Source organism: Bos grunniens, chromosome 7 (assembly GCF_055505025.1).
Source record: "Bos grunniens cultivar Pamir isolate PY7600 chromosome 7, Bosgru_T2T1.0, whole genome shotgun sequence".
NCBI classification, from domain to species: domain Eukaryota; kingdom Metazoa; phylum Chordata; class Mammalia; order Artiodactyla; family Bovidae; genus Bos; species Bos grunniens.
The window spans coordinates 6,386,786-6,403,455 of record NC_141171.1 but is presented as its reverse complement, the minus strand read 5'-3'; the positions used below and the strand labels follow the sequence as shown (position 1 = coordinate 6,403,455).

The following is a 16,670-nucleotide window of genomic DNA, read 5'->3' as shown; positions in this document are numbered from 1 at the left end:
TGTGCTGGGTCTTTGTTGCTGCTCATGGGCTTTCTCTAGCTGTAGTGATCAGGGGCTAATCCACATTGCGATATGCAGGCTCTTCACTGCAGTGGCGTCTCTTGTTGGAGAGCACAGGTTCTAGGGCGCGAGGGCTTCAGTAGCTGTGGCGTGTGGACTCAGTTGCTCTGTGACACTTGGAGTCTTCCTCGACCAGGGACTGAACTCATGTTTTCTGCACTGGCAGGTGGATTCTTAACCACTAGACAACCAAGGGGGTCCACTAATTCATTTTAACAGCAATATACTGGCCTATGTATGGGAAGTATTATAAAGTGTTATTATTTATAAAAACTCTGGTTGAAAACTACCCCAATCTCAAGTAATAAAAATCACTCCAAATACTGGTGACATGTGAATTCTAAAACAAAATGCCCTTCCTTTACTGTCCCTCGATCCTTCAGTGTTCCCCCAAAAGTGATCAGTGCACACACTCTGTTATATGCCATTAGCAATTTTTTCTCTAGGCTTATGCAGACATAGCTCTGTCTTTTGAGCTCCTGTCAAAAATCACATCGTGCTGTTTTATACACTGGGCTGCAGCTTGCTTTTGTCACAATGTACGTGTATTAGTCTCTCAGTCGTGTCTGACTCTTTGCAACCCCATGGACTGTAGCCCACCAGGCTTCTCTGCTCATGGAATTCTCCAGGCAAGAATACTGGAGTGGGTTGCCTTTCCCTTCTCCAGGGGAATCTTCCTGGCCCAGGGATCGAACCCAGGTCTCCAGGCAGATTCTTTACCATCTGAGCCACCAAGGAAGCCCAATAGATTGTATCAATGTTTTGTAGAGATTGAGAGTCTGGGCTCCTGGCTGAGATCCTGGCTCAGTTACTTATTAGCCATGTGGCTTTGCATAAGTTACCATCCTAGGCTATGACTCAGTTTCCCCATCTATACAATATGAAAGTGAAAGTCACTCAGTCATGCCCAACTCTTTTTGACACCATGGACTATGCAGTCCATGGAATTCTCCAGGCCAGAATACTGGAGTGGGTAGCCATCCCCTTCTCCAGTGGATCTTCCTGACCTAGGAATTGAACCAAGGTCTCTCGCATTGCAGGTGGATTCTTTACCACCTGAGTCACAAGGGAAGCCCAATGTGATAATAATATTATCTCAAAGAGTTGTTATGAGATTAAAGGAGTTTAATGCATGTTAACAGCTATGCTTGGCACATAGAAAGCACTCAGTAAATATTGGCTATTGTAGTAATAATGACTATTATGGTCAGGTCAGTGCATATATGTATATATGTGTGTGTGTGTGTGTGGTCAGTCCATGGCATTTTCCCAGCAAGAATACTGTTGTGGGTTGCCATTTCCTTCTCCAGGGCATATATATATATCTCCTTCCTTCTTATTATTTTTAATTCTTGCATAATATTCTTTATATGGGTGTACCATATTATTTGGGCTTCCCTGGTAGCTCAGATGGTAAAGAATCTGCCTGCAGTGCAGGAGACCTGGCTTTGATCTCTAGGTGGGGAAGATCTCCTGAAGAAGGGAATGACTATCCCCTCCAGTACTCTTGCCTGGAGAATTCTATGGACTGAGGAGCCTGGTGGGCTACAGTCCATGGGGTCCCAAAAAGTCGGACGTGACTGAGCAATTAACACACACCATATTATTTAACCAACTCTCTTTTCATAGGTTGTTTTTGGTTTTTTAAATATTTATTTGTTAATTTCTTTATTTTGCTGCGTCGGGTCTCAGTTGAGGCACACAAGATCTTTGACCTTCATTGCAGCATGTGGGATCTGGTTCCTGGACAAGGGATCGAATCCTGGCCCCCTGCACTGGGAGCATGGAGTCTTAGCCACAGACCACCAGGGGAGTTCCAGGATGGGCTTTTCAGTTTTATATTTCTAGTGGAAAAAGAGAATTATCTTCTTTCAGGCTGCTGTTAAAGAGGAAAGATTAAACAAGAAAAAACCTTGAAACGAGGTTCTCTTTTGGAGACAGATTAACCAGGACCCTGAAGCTTTGGGGCTGGATCAGCCCTTTAAATCCCCCCACACCTGAGAGATCCCAGAACCCGATCGACTTCAGTGTGTGTGACTGCACGTGTTTTTCCCTTTGGGTGTTTTCTTTAATAAAAATTAGAATGGCTTCTGTGCCCTCAGGGTACCCCCCCCATCCATTTTGAACATTAAAAATATACATTAATTTATTTGACTGCACTGGGTGGAATTTTTAGCATGTGGAGTCTAATTCTCTGACCAGGGATTGATTGAACCCGAGCCCCCAGTTTTGGGAGATCGGAGTCTTAGCCACTGGGCCACCAGGAAAGTCCTCAGTTTTTTTTTTTGTTTGTTTTATTTAGACAATATTGCAATTAAAGTCCTTATCCATCTTCACACACTTATGCTATTATTTCTGTAAGACACCATTTCTAGAAGTGGGATTTCTTAGTCAAATCGTATGCACATTTTTCATGTTTTCTCTCTTTTTCTTAGCTTCTTGTACTAAAAAAAATCTATAGACTCAGAAAAACTTTTGAAATAGTACAAAGAGTTCCCATGTACTTTTATACACCTTCCCAGACTAGCAATGCCTTGTACAACTATAGTATATTATCAAAACCAAGAGGTTGCACATTTTAACTTTAAAAAAATGTCACCAAGTTACATCTTTGCAAGTTTTTTTATCAACTTATACTCTAATTGGAGAAGGAAATGGCAACCCACTCCATTGTTCTTGCCTGGAGAATCCCAGGGACGGGGGAGCCTGGTGGGCTGCGGTCTTTGGGGTCGCACAGAGTTGGACACGACTGAAGCGACTTAGCAGCAGCATACTCTCATTAGTGGGGTATAAGAATAACTGATTTCTTGTATCTCTGCCAGCACTCCAGCAAGCAATCCATCAAATTTTTGCCAATACAATGGATAATAATAGTACTGGTATTTCATGATGGATTTTTGTGGTTACTAGTGAGGTTGAGTATCACTTTCAAATGCTTATTGTTCACTTGTACTGTTTCTGTAAATTTCTTGTTTATATTCTTTGTCCCGTTTGTGAGTAGGTTATTTGCATTTTTCTTGCTTATTTGTAAGAACTATTTGTTTATTAGGGAGGGTCTTCACTTATCTGTTATGGACTGCAAATATTTTCTCCCAGTGTGTGATATCTTTCAAGTTTATCCTTCTGAAGTTTTACATTTTTATGCAATCCAATCGGTCAATTTTTCCCCTTTATGTCTTCCAGATTTCATGTTTTTTCCTAGAAAAATATCTCTCCACGAGTATGACATTTTCTATAATCTCACTTCGGTTTTTTTGTTAGTTTATTAACTTTAAATACTCCCTAGATGATGAACTTTTATACATTTTAATGATCTGTTTAGTAGCGAGTCAACATTTGGGCAAATGATTTAATCCCAACCAGTTGTTTCATTCAGTTTAGCTTCGCCACATTCCGTTATGGTTTCTGATGTGTTCACGTGTGCATGCATTTATTTTTGGCTGTACTGGGTCTTCGTCGCTGTGCAGGCGTTTCCTCTTGTTGCGGTGAGCGGGGGCTACTCTTACGGCAGAGCACGGGCCTGAAGGCACACAGGCCTCAGGAGCTGTGGTGCCAGGACTCGGTAGTTGCCGCTCACGGGCTCTAGAGTGAGGAGTTGCGACTCACAGGCTGAGTTGCTCCGCCACATGTGGAATCCTCCTGGACCAGGGATCAAACCTGTGTCCCCTGCGTTAGCAGGCAAACCCGTAACCTCTGGACCACCAGAAAAGTCCCCACATTCCATTATTTGTAATTCAGACGTGTTCTAATCTGTACATCTCTTCTTTGGTAAACCAGGGATTTCCAAGCCCATAGATGTTTTAGTAGTCAGAAGGTCGAAATGTTCCCAGCTAATGTGCTCTCCTCCACCCTGGTCTGTTGCAGGAGAGGTGAGGTGTGTGGAAGTGTTTGCCCAAGGGACACATGCCGTCTCTGCCTCGAAAGACCAGACCTTGCGCTTGTGGGACTTACTGTCTGGCCAGGAGAAATTCACCATTTGGGATGGAGGTTCAAAAGATCCCACTGAATCTCAGACCTGGAGCCTTCGTGTGGATGAAGCAAAGAAGGTTGTGTATTCAGCTTCAGGCTCAAAGGTAACAAATACCTGCCCTGTTGGCAAAGGAAGGCTGAGACCAGAGCAGTCAAAGATGGCACATTGTGTTTATAAGAGGTGTTCCCTGAAATGAGGCTAAGTACACCACCACTTGAGAGGGTGCCATAAGGGGCTTCAAAACTTAGAGTTCTGAAGATTAGATAACCTTGATAGTTCTTTCTGACCTTAAGATTTGAGACCTTTCATAGTATTTAATACAGTCATTTTTAGTGCTATAAATTTCCCTCTGAGCACTGCTTTACCGACACCCTGCAAACTTTGATATGTTATGTTATTTATGTTCTGTTCTAACTATTGCTTCTTGACCTGCATACATATTTCTCAGGAGACAGGTCAGGTGGTCTGGCATTGCCATTTCTTTAAGAATTTTCCAGTTTGTTGGTACATAGTAAGTACCAAATAATTAATAGCTATTAATTGTTCTACAATGAAGTAATAAAAGTAATTGGTACTTGTTAACATGTGAGTAATATTGGTAGTTTATAAGCTCTGCTGTCCAATATGGTGACCACCAGCTATATGTTGCTATCGAGCACTTGAAATGTGGCTACTCCAAATTGAGATGTGCTGTACACAAAGGCCTCCTCAGACAACCATTTTGCCTTTTTTGCATTTCTTTTCCTTGGGGATGGTCTTGATCCCTGCCTCTTGTACAGTGTCATGAACCTCCATCCATAGTTCTTCAGGCACTCTATCTATCAGATCTAATCCCTTGAAACTATTTCTCACTTCCACTGTATAATTATAAGGGATTTGATTTAGGTCATACCTGAATAGTCTAGTGGTTCTCCCTGCTGCTGCTGTTACTACTGCTAAGTCGATTCAGTCATGTCCGATTCTGTGCAACCCCATAGACGGCAGCCCACCAGTCTCCTCCATCCCTGGGATTCTCCAAGCAAGAATACTGGAGTGGGTTGCCATTTCCTTCTCCAGTGCATGCATGCATGCTAAGTCGCTTCAGTCGTATCCGACTCTGTGTGACCCCATGGACAGCAGCCCAACAGGCTCCTCCGTCCACAGGATTCTCCAGGCAAGAACACTGGAATGGGTTGCCATCTACTTTCTTCAATTTAAGTCTGAATTTGGCAATATGGAGTTCATGGTCTGTTCCACAGTCAGCTCCCAGTCTTGTTTTTGATGACTGCATAGAGCTTCTCCATCTTTGAATGCAAAGAATATAATCAGTCTGATTTCAGTGTTGACCATCTGGTGATGTCCATGTGTAGTGTCTTCTCTTGTGTTGTTGAAAGAGGGTGTTTGCTATGACCAGTGCATTCTCTTGGCAAAACTCTATTAGCCTTTGCCTTCCTTCATTCTGTACTCCAAGACCGAATTTGCCTGTTACTCCAGGTGTTTCTTGCCTTCCTACTTTTGCATTCCAGTCCCCTCTAATTAAAAGGACATCTTTCTCAGGTGTTCATTCTAGAAGGTCTTGTAGTCTTCAAAGAACCATTCAGCTTCAGCTTCTTCATCATTACTGGCTGGGGTATAGACTTGGATTACTGTGGTGTTGAATGGTTTGCCTTGAAAACGAACAGAGATCATTCTGTCATTTTTGAGATTGCATCCAAGTACTGCATTTCGGACTCTTTTGTTGACTATGATGGCTACTTCATTTCTTCTAAGGGATTCTTGCCCACAGTAGTAGATATAATGGTCATCTGAGTTAAACTCACCCATTCCAGTCCATTTTAGTTTGCTGATTCCTAGAATGTTGATGTTCACTCTTGCTATCTCCTGTTTGACCACTTCCAATTGCCTTGATTCATGGACCTAACATTCCAGGTTCCTACGCAATATTGCTCTTTACAGCATCGGGCTTTACTTCCATCACCAGTCACATACACAGCAGTGTGTTGTTTTTGCTTTGGCTCCATCTTTTCATTCTTTCTGGAGTTATTTCTCCACTGATTTCCAGTAGCATATTGGGCGCCTACCAACCTGGGGAGTTCATCTTTCAGTGACCCATCTTTTTGCCTTTTCATACTGTTCATGGGGTTCTCAAGGCAAGAATACTGAAGTGGTTTGCCATTCCCTTCTCCAGTGGAACACATTTTGTCAGAACTCTCCACCGTGACCTGTCCGTCTTGGGTGGCCCTACATGGCATGGCTCATAGTTTCATTGAGTTAGACAAGGCTGTGGTCCATGTGATTAGATTGGTTAGTTTCCTGTGATTATGGTTTTCAGTCTGTCTGCCCTCTGATGGAGAAAGGTAAGAGGCTTATGGAAGCTTCCTGATGGGAGAGAGTGATTGAGGGGAAATTGTTTTGTTCTGATGGGCAGGGCCATGTTCAGTAAATCTTTAATCCAATTTTCTGTTGATGGGTGGGGCTGTGTTCCCTCCCTGTTATTTACCTGGGGCCAAACTAGGGGCCTCCCTGGTGGCTCAGACGGTAAAGCGTCTGTCTGCAAAGCGGGCAACCCGGGTTCGATCCCTGGCTTGGGAAGATCCCCTGGAGAAGGAAATAGTGCCCCACTCCAGTATTCTTGCCTGGAAAATTCCATGGACAGAGACACCTTGTAGGCTACAGTCCATGGGGTGTCAAAGATTTGGACATGACTGAGCGACTTCACTTTACTTCACTTCAAACTATGGTGGAGGTAATGAAGGTAATGGCGACCTCCTTCAAAAGGTCCCATGCCCACACTGCTACACGCAGTGCCCCCAGCTCTGCAGCAGGGCACCGCCGACCCACGCCTCTGCTGGAGACTCCTGGACACTCACGGGCAAGTCTGGGTCAGTCTCTTGTGGGGTCATTGCTCCTTTCTCCTCGGTCCTGGTGTGCACAAGGGTTCTGTTTGTGCCTGCCAAGAGTTCATTTCCCAGTCCCATGTAAGTTCTGGCAGCTCTATGGTGGGGTTAACGGCAACCTCCTCCAGGAGGGCTTATGCCATACCCTGGTCTACTGCACCCAGAGCCTCTGCCCCTGAGGCAGTCCACTTAGAGTCCAAATTAGAGATACCAAGGGAACATTAGAGTCCAAATTAGAGATTCCAAGGGAAGATTTCATGCAAAGATGGGCTCAAAAAAAGGACAGAAATGGTATGGACCTAACAGAAGCAGAGATATTAAGAAGAGGTGGTGAGAATACACAGAAGAACTGTACAAAAAAGATCTTCATGACCCAGATAATCACGATGGTGTAATTACCAACCTCGAGCCAGACATCCTGGAATGTGAAGTCAAATGGGCCTTAGGAAGCATCACTACGAACAAAGCTGGTGGAGGTGATGGAATTCCAGTTGACCTATTTCAAATCCTGAAAGATGATACTGTGAAAGTGCTGCACTCAATATGCCAGCAAATTCGGAAAACTCAGCAGTGGCCACAGGACTGGAAAAGGTCAGTTTTCATTCCAATCCCAAAGAAAGGCAGTGCCAAAGAATGCTCAAACTACCACACAATTGCACTCATCTCATAGGCTAGTAAAATAATGCTCAAAATTCTCCAAGCCAGGCTTCAACAGTACATGAACCATGAAATTCCAGATGTTCAAGGTGGATTTAGAAAAGGCAGAGGAACCAGAGATCAAATTGCCAACATCCATTGGATCATGGAAAAAGCAAGACAATTCCAGAAAAATGTCTGTTTCTGCTTTATTGACTATGCCAAAGCCTTTGACTGTGTGGACCACAACAAACTGTGGAAAATTCTTAAAGAAATGGGAATACCAGACCACCTGACTTGCCTCTTAAGAAACCTGTATGCAGGTCAGGAAGCAACAGTTAGAACTGGACATGGAACAACATACTGGTTCCAAATAGCAAAAGGAGTACGTCAAGGCTGTATATTGTCACCCTGCTTATTTAACTTATATGCAGAGTACATCAGGAGAAACACTGGGCTGGATGAAGCACAAGCTGAAATCAAGATTGCTGGGAGAAATATCAATAACTTCAGATATGCAGATGATACCACCCTTATGGCAGAAAGTGAAGAACTAAAAAGCGTCTTGATGAAAGTGAAAGAGAGTGAAAATATTGGCTTAAAACTCAACATTCAGAAAACTAAGATCATGGCATCTGGTCCCATCACTTCATGGCAAATAGATGGGGAAACAGTGGAAACAGTGGCAGACTTTATTTTTTGGGGCTCCAAAATCACTGCAGATGGTGATTGCAGCCATGAAATTAAACGACGCTTACTCTTTGGAAGGAAAGTTATGATCAACCTAGATAGCATATTAAAAAGCAGAGACATCACTTGGCAAACAAAGGTCCGTCTAGTCAAGGCTATGATTTTTCCAGTAGTCATGTATGGATGTGAGAGTTGGACTATAAAGAAAGCTGAGTGCCAAAGAATTGATGCTTTTGAACTGTGGTGTTGGAGAAGACTCTTAAGAGTCCCTTGGACTGCAAGGAGATCCAACCAGTGCATCCTAAAGGACATTAGTCCTGGGTGTTCTTTGGAAGGACTGATGTTGAAGCTGAAACTCCAATACTTTGGCCACCTGCTGTGAAGAGCTGACTCCTTGGAAAAGACCCTGATGCTGGGAGAGATTGAGGGCAGGAGGAGAAGGGGACGACAGAGGATGAGATGGTTGGATGGCATCAGCAACTCAATGGACATGAGTTTGAGTGAACTCTGGGAGTTGGCGATGGACAGGGAGGCATGGAGTGCTGCAGTCCATGGGGCCACAAAGAGTCGGACACGACTGAGCGACTGAACTGAACTGTATACAAAGGGCACCCCAGGTGGCGCTAGTGGTAAAGAATCCCCTTGCCAACGCGAGAGGGGTAGGAGATGGAGGTGAAATCCCTACATCAGGAAGATACCCTGGGGGAGGAAATGACATCCCATTCCAGTATTCTTGCTGAGAGAATGCCATGGACAGAGAAGCCTGGTGGGCTTCAGTCCATGGGGTTGCAGAGTCAGACGTGACTGAGCGTCTGAGCATACAGGCACAGTAAGCATAAAACACACTGGATTTCAAAGACTCAGTATCATAAAATATAATGTAAAATATTTCAATAATAATTTTGTATTGATTATATGTTGAAATGACAACATTTGAATATATTGGGTTAAAAAGGTATATCATTGAAATTGATACCTCTTGTTTCTTTTTACCTTTTTAAATGTGGCTTATAAAAAATTTAACATCATGTGTGGCTTACATCGTATTTTTATTGGACAGTGTAGGCCTAACTATTACAGAGATGTGGGTTGTTTTCAAAACTGATTCTAGAAATCAGCTATGTTATCAGCAAAAGTTGGGAAAATATAGTAAAGGAATAGTATATAATAAATAACTGCTAACCTAACCATTATCATAATTTTGCTTTTTACGGTGTGCGTGTGTGTATATATGTGTGTATGAAACAAAAGGGGGATAAAACCATATGTACAGCTTTATAAAAGGATCTTTGCCCACAACCTTAAAAATTCTTCAAAATCAGCATGTTTAGTGATTTCATAAGATTCCGTTGCATGGCTCTGCTGCAGCTTATTTAACTAATCCCTTAATACTGGACATACAGGTTGCTTCCAGTTCTTTGCATGTTCAAATAGCTGAGGTAACTTTCCTTATACATATATACACATGTATATATCTTTCTGTGTATCTTTTCCGAGTCCTTTAGTGTAAACCCCACAAGTAGAATTAATAGAATTATTTAAATGATTACTTTTGATGAAAAGATACTTTTGGGGATAAGGTTAAGGATGAAACTTCTCTAATTATACATCAGTAATTACTTGGAATGAACATATATGCATATGGCACGGCTGTTTTTCTATTTTTTTAAAGCTGTATTTTAGAGCAATTTTATTTATTTATTTTTTAAAAATGATTTGAGAAATAATACCCTTTTTTTCCTAAAAATATATATATTCATTTATTTTTGGTTGTGTTGGGTCTTAGTTGCAGCTTGCAGGATCTTTTGTTGTGGCTTGTGGGCTTCTCTTTAGCTGTGGTGCCCGGGTTCCAGAGTGTGTTGCCCATGGCATGTGGGATCTTAGTTCCCTGACCAGGGATCAAACTTGTGTCCCCTGCATTGAAAGGTGGATTCTTAACTGCTGGGCCACCAGGGAACTCCCAGCAGTTTTAGATTTGTAGAAAAACTCCAGAGATAGTAGAGAGGGTTCCTGTATGGACTTGTTCCAGCTTTCTCCAATGCTGTCTTACATAACCAGTGTACATTTATCAAAAATAAACATTAATATGGACAATTACCATCAATTCAACTCCACACTTCATTTGGATTTTATCAGTTTTTCCACACATGTTCTTTTGCCATTCCAGAATCCATTCCAGGATCCCTTCCACTTCCCCACTCCTTTTTGCTTTTTAATCAAATTTTTAAAAACGTTGCCGGTTACTTCTTTTTCAATTGATTTACTTGTTTTTGGTTACACCAGGTCTTCGTCGATGTGCTCAGGCTTCCTCTAGTTGTGGTGAGCAGGGGCTACTCTTGGTTGCGGTTCACGGGCTTCTCATAGCAGTGGCTTCTCTTGTAGCAGAGCTCTGGCTCTAGGCGCACGGGCTTGAGTTATTTAAACATATGGGCTCAGTAGCTGTGGCACATGGGTTTAGTGGGATAGAACCCATGTGCCTGCATTGGCAGGTGGATTCTTACCCACTGTACCGCCAGGGAAGTCCTTCCCTCCTTTTTCTTTAAACTGATGGAGCGTTGACAATAAAATGCATAAACTCTAAAAAAGAGCAGGTTTTAATATTGTCAATATTTTGTAGTAACTATAAATGGATGGCATCACCAGTTCAATGGACATGAGTTTGAGTGAACTCCGGGAGATTGTGAAGGACAGGGAAGCCTGGCGTGCTGCAGTCCACGGGGTTGCAAAGAGTCGGACACGTCTGAGCGACTGAACAAAAACCAATAAAGGGAAAGGAACCATTAAAATTTGTATAAAGATAAAAAGACTTCAATTGCAATGACCAAAAAGAAAAAAGAACAGGTCTTGCATTTGACTCTGGCAAACTTGCGATCTAGGTCTCCCTCTGACATGGCTCTGTCTTTTCATCATTCTGTTAGATCAGTGCTTGGAACCTGGAAACTGCAGAGCTGATTTTCCGTATCCTGGGGGATGCCTCTGACCCCTGGGTATGCATGGCAGTGCTGGCTTCCCAGGCCACACTGCTGACTGTGTCCCAGGGTGGCGTGATCAGTCTGTGGAGCTCAGCCACGGGAACACTGCACAGGAGGCAACGTTTGTCCAGCATCAAAGAAGATACACTTGCCTGTGGGGTCTCAGTCCAGAAACGAGGAATGATGGTTACTGGGTCCAGCATGGGCTCCATCTCTTTGGTAAGCAACTAATGTTGACTGAGTCAACATTAATTCAGCTCCAAAGTGCTTAGATGTCCTAGAAGTTGGGAGAAACCATCTCACCTTTGATCTGTTTTTTTTTTAACCTTCTATTTCATATTAAGAGTATACCTGATTAACAATGTTGTGATAGTTTCAGGTGGACAGCAAAGGGACTCTGTCATACATATATGTGTATCCATTCTCCTCCAAATCCCCTTCCATCCAGGCTGCCACATAACATTGAGCAGAGTTCCCTGGGCTATACAGTAGGTCCTTGTTGGTTATCCATTTAAATATAGCAGAGTGTACATGTCATTCCCAAATTCCCTAACTATCACTTCCCTATATTCTCCCCCCATCATAAATTCCTTTTCTAAATCTGTCAGTCTGCTTCTGTTTTGTAAATAAGTTCATTTGTATCATTTCTTTTTAGATTCCACATATAAAGGATGTCGTATAGATCCACCCATGTGCTGCAGATGGCATTATTCCATCACCTTTGATCTTTTAATGAATGACACTAGGCTTCTTCATTCTAGGGGTTTGCAATTCAGCACAGTCCAGGAAACATCTCTTGGTGTCTTCTGGGGGCTGGCCAATGCGCAACTGTTGATGCTCAGTCTTTCTGCGGATGCTCTGGGAGAAAGTATAGAACATGTATCAGAACTGTCCCTGATAAGGGGATAGGACTTGGGTTTCTATCCACCAGCTCCATCAGTGGTTAGGTGAGGGCTGCTCCAAGGAGCATTAACACAGGGGCCAAGTGTATGAGGGAATGAGGTCAGAAAAACAACCTCCCAGCACCGAGTTGCAGGTGTGCAGTGCGCACCCTTCAGGGATAGAGGAGTGCATTGAGGGGACATGGATGGGGCACCAAGATTGCGTTATATCGGAGTTGCAGGTGGAGGAGCAAGGGCACCACGCCATGCATTAGAGTCTAACCACATCGTCAGTCTAGGGAGGAATTCAGTCTAGGGAGGGAGCCAGGCTCTCCAATGACTCACAGTCATACTAAGAGGAACAGAGTCTGTTTTCAGTAGAGGTAGAAATAGCATGTTCTTGCTTGGGTGAAGGAACAAATGCTTCTGATAGAGGCAGTCTTGGAAGGTTCCTCTCCAGGGAGACAGCCTCAGAAGAAGAAAGGATTACTAAGATGAATAAGCAAAGATGGAGGGAATAGGGGGTTGCGTGGTGAGGCAGTAGGAACATGCTTGGTGTTGTGGAGAAAAGAGAAGTGGAATGGAAATAGATCACAGAGGGTTTTGCATGTCCTATTGAGGAGGTGAGAGTTTCAGGAAGGGAGAAATATGGCCACTAAAGAATCGTCCCATAACCAACAAGGACCTACTTTATAGCACAGGGAATTCCGCTCAGTGTTGTACAGCAGCCTGGATGGGAGGGAGGTCTCTGGGAGAATGGATACATGTATACGTATGGCTGAGTCCCTTTGCCGTCCGCCTGAAACTATCACAACATTGTTAATTGGCTATGTTGTTGTTGTTGTTCAGTCGACCAGTTGTACCTGACTCTGCTACCGCATTGACTGCAGCACAGCAGGCCTCCCTGTCCCTTACCATCTCCCGAAGTTTGCCCAAGTTCCTGTCCATTGCACTGGTGATGCTGTACTACCATCTCATCCTCTGATGCCTTCTCCTTCTCCCCTCAATCTTTTCCAGCATCAGGGACTTTTCCAATGGGTCAGCTGTCCGTATCAGGTGACCAAAATACTGAAGCTTCAACTTCAGCATCAGTATAGTGTATTGGCTATACTCCAATGCAAAATAAAAGGTTTAAAAAAAGAATCACCCCCAAACTCCAGATTTCTGGACCTCATGCCTCGTAGCTTCCCTGAGCAATCAAGGCACCAACCATGATCATGGAAGATAATCCCAGTCCTTTCATCAGGTCTCTTGGTTGCTTCCCATTACTCCTTCAATCACTGATTATTTTCACTAATATCCTGCAGCCTAGCAAGGAACATGAACTCTAGGGTCAGACTCACTGAATTTGAAAACCCCAGTCCTGAATGTAAGTTGGTGCAGCCACTATGCAAAACAGTACGGAGGTTCCTTAAAAAACCAAAACTAGAGTTGCCCTGTGATCCAGCAATCCCAGTCCTGGGCATAAATCCAGAGAAAACTCCAATTCAAAAGGATCCATGAACCCCAATATTCATTGCAGCACTATTTACAATGGTCAAGACATGGAAGCCACCTAAATATCCTTCAGACAGATAAATGGATAAAGAAGATGTGGTACATATACATAAGGAAACACTATTCAGCCATAAAAAAGAACGGAATAATGCCATTTGCAGCAACATGGATGGATCTAGAGAGTATCTCACTAAGTGAAGTAAGCCAAAAAGAGGAAGACAAATACCATATGATATCACTTATATGTGGAATCTACAAATGAACTTATTTAAAAAACAGAAACAAACTCACAGACAGATAACAAACTTTTGGTAACCAAAGGGGAAAGAGGATGGGGGGTAGGGATAAATTAAGAGTTTGAAATGAACAGATCCAAGCTACTATATATAAAATAGATAAATAACAAGGCCCTGCTGTACAGCATAGGGAACTATATTCAATAACCTGTAATAAACTATAATGGAAAAGAATATATATACTGAATCGCTTTGTCATAAACCAGAAATTAACACAATGTTGTCAATCAACTATGTTTCAATAAGCAAACAAACAAAGACAAACCAAAAAAAAGGAAAATCCCAGTTCCACCTCTACCTAGTTGTATTCTTGGGCTACTCAGCCCTTTGCTGAGCTTCAGTTTCCTCATCTGTAAAACGGGGGCAAACAGGGAGCCTACATGCAGGGCGCTGAAAGGGATGCACAGACGGGCACCTCTCCAGGCTTCCAGTCAGCCAGGGTAGGGTGGGAGCACTGGGATAACAGTGGAGTAAACTGAACATAATGTTAGTTGAGTTCAGGTTTCTCCCTGTGTAACTCATCTTTGATGCCCCATGCCAATCCCCTCGATTCAGAAGGCTATTCTGTCGGTCCCCTGGCTACTGATGGTAATGCCCTCGGTTAGGAATGCCTATGGTGCTTTCCTGGGCACACATCACTCATAGGGGGCTCTAACACGTTTCTCCCACGGAGCCCCTATTTATGACTGGGCCGGCTCTTGTGGCTCTTTTTTTTTTTTTTTTTTTAATGATCATGGGATGCACTTCAGCTAAAACCCATCAGAGAACTTTGAGGAAGGTAGATAGCATGCCCGAGGACCACACAGATTTGAGGGTAGGGTGCCAAGCCTTTTGTGGATCCAATCTTTACTGGAAAATTTAAAACACATGGGGAGGAGTTAGGATGTAGGAAGGGGAAGGCAGGGTCACCCACGTGGTCAGTTATCTAGGTTACCAGAGTTTTCTGAAAGAGGAACCTTCATGGTGGGCAGCCTGGTTCCTTATCCAGTGGTTTTGCTAGCAGCTGCCAGCTTGTTTATTCAAGATGGGTGTCTTTAGAAATGGATGCCTCAGCAGTCAGAAGGCTTGATGTCAGGCACTCATATTACAGTTGCACATCTGTGACCCTGCACCTAGCTGAGTCTTTTTTCTTTCCTGCCCCTCTCTCCCCGCACCCACACACTTGGTCTCGGCATTGCTGCTCCTGGGAGCAGCCTCTTCCCAATCTGAAATAGAGGTGGTGGGTAGAACCCCACCCAGCTCTTGATCCCTCAGTGGGGGTAACTCTGATGCATGCTCTACTCTCTCTCAGGGCATCCCCAGCAGGACTCACGTACATTTGCCTGCATTGGTAACTGCTTCTTGAGCCACACTGATTGGCTGCCTTTCCTTCCTTGTCTCAATTCTCCACACTATACCAGTGTTTCCTAGGATCGACCTCCAAATAAACTAGTTGCACTCAAATACTATTCTCAGTGTCTTTTTCTGGCAGAACTCAAACTAGATTCCTAGAAACATGTATATCGGGGCAGAAAACTGTTGGCGTGACTGGACGACAATCCCCAGCACCCCCAAAAAGCGGGTGGTCAGGCTGAAGAGAGATCAATTCTGCTATTTAGAAGGATGGTGACTGGGTTGTAAGAACTAGGGGTCTCTAGAATCTCACTAGTGTTCAGATCCTAGCCCCGCTGGGGAGAAAGTCTTGATTCTACTTTCAAAACATGTGAAGACAGTGGTAAGATCAGCTTAAACTAAAGATGCAGTCAAGTCCAGGCCCACTCAAAGTACAGATTAAATTGATTCAGACCCCTCCACTAGAGGCTCGAAGGAAGCATCTTCTTTCTAGGTTAAATATTATTTAGGTTCTACTCTGCTTTTCGAGGGGCTTGCTAGGATGTTGCTAGCAGTAAAGAACCCGTCTGCCAATGTAGGAGACGCAGGAGATGTGGGTTTGATCCCTGGGTTGGGAAGATCCCCTAGGGAAGGAAATGGCACCCTACTCCAGTATTCTTGCCTGGGAGATCCCAGGGACAGAGGAGCCTGGCGGGCCACAGTCCATAGAGTTACAGAGTTGGACATGGCTGAGCGACTGAGCACACACACATGTATAAAATAGATAACTGGCAGGAAGCCACTGTGTAACACAGGGAACTCTGCTCAGCGTTCTGTGGTGACCGAGATGGGAAGGATATCTGAAAAAGAGGGGATATATGTGTGCGTGTGTGCTAAGTCGCTTTAGTTGTGTCCGACTCTGTGCGACTCTTTGGACTGTAGCCCTCCAGGCTCCTCTGTCCATGGGATTCTCCTTTCAAGAGTACTGGAGTGGGTTGCCATGCCCTCCTCCAGGGGACCTTCCCAGCCCAGTGATCAAACCTGTGTCTCCTGTGGCTCCTTCATTGTACGCAGATTCTTTACTGCTGAGCCACGGGGAAGCCCTCTATGTATACGTATGGCTGATTCACTTTGTTGCACTTCGTTTGTTAGCAGAGACTAATATAACACTGATTGAGAGACTGGGATTGACATATATACACTATTATATATAAGATAGATAACCAATGAGAACCTTAAAAAGACTCTCCTTCACAGTGAAATATCTATGGAAAAGAATTACTCGTACTACTATCTCCATTTCCCTCAAAATTAAAGCATAAATTGTAAAAAGAAAAAGAAGAAGAAAGGAAAATTCATCTTTGTGGTTGAGCAGGCACTCCCATCTTTGAGGAGAGCTGGCTACTGTGTCAGGCAGACGCACACTACCCCTTAGGGAGGGAGAAGGCCCAAACTAACGCACAGAGAGAATTTTATGTTTA

At 43.6% G+C, this 16,670-nt stretch overlaps 1 protein-coding gene across 2 annotated transcripts in view; it reads left to right on the top strand.

Annotated features, from left to right (window-relative positions):
- Positions 1-16,670, top strand: part of NWD1 (NACHT and WD repeat domain containing 1) — an 82,222-nt gene that overhangs the window by 50,232 nt on the left and 15,320 nt on the right. For both annotated transcript variants that reach the window (XM_086408607.1, XM_086408608.1), the window contains 2 exons: positions 3,925-4,133; positions 11,151-11,423. In XM_086408607.1, coding sequence (XP_086264733.1) covers positions 3,925-4,133; positions 11,151-11,423 — 482 coding nt within the window. The remainder of the gene's footprint in view (positions 1-3,924; positions 4,134-11,150; positions 11,424-16,670) is intronic.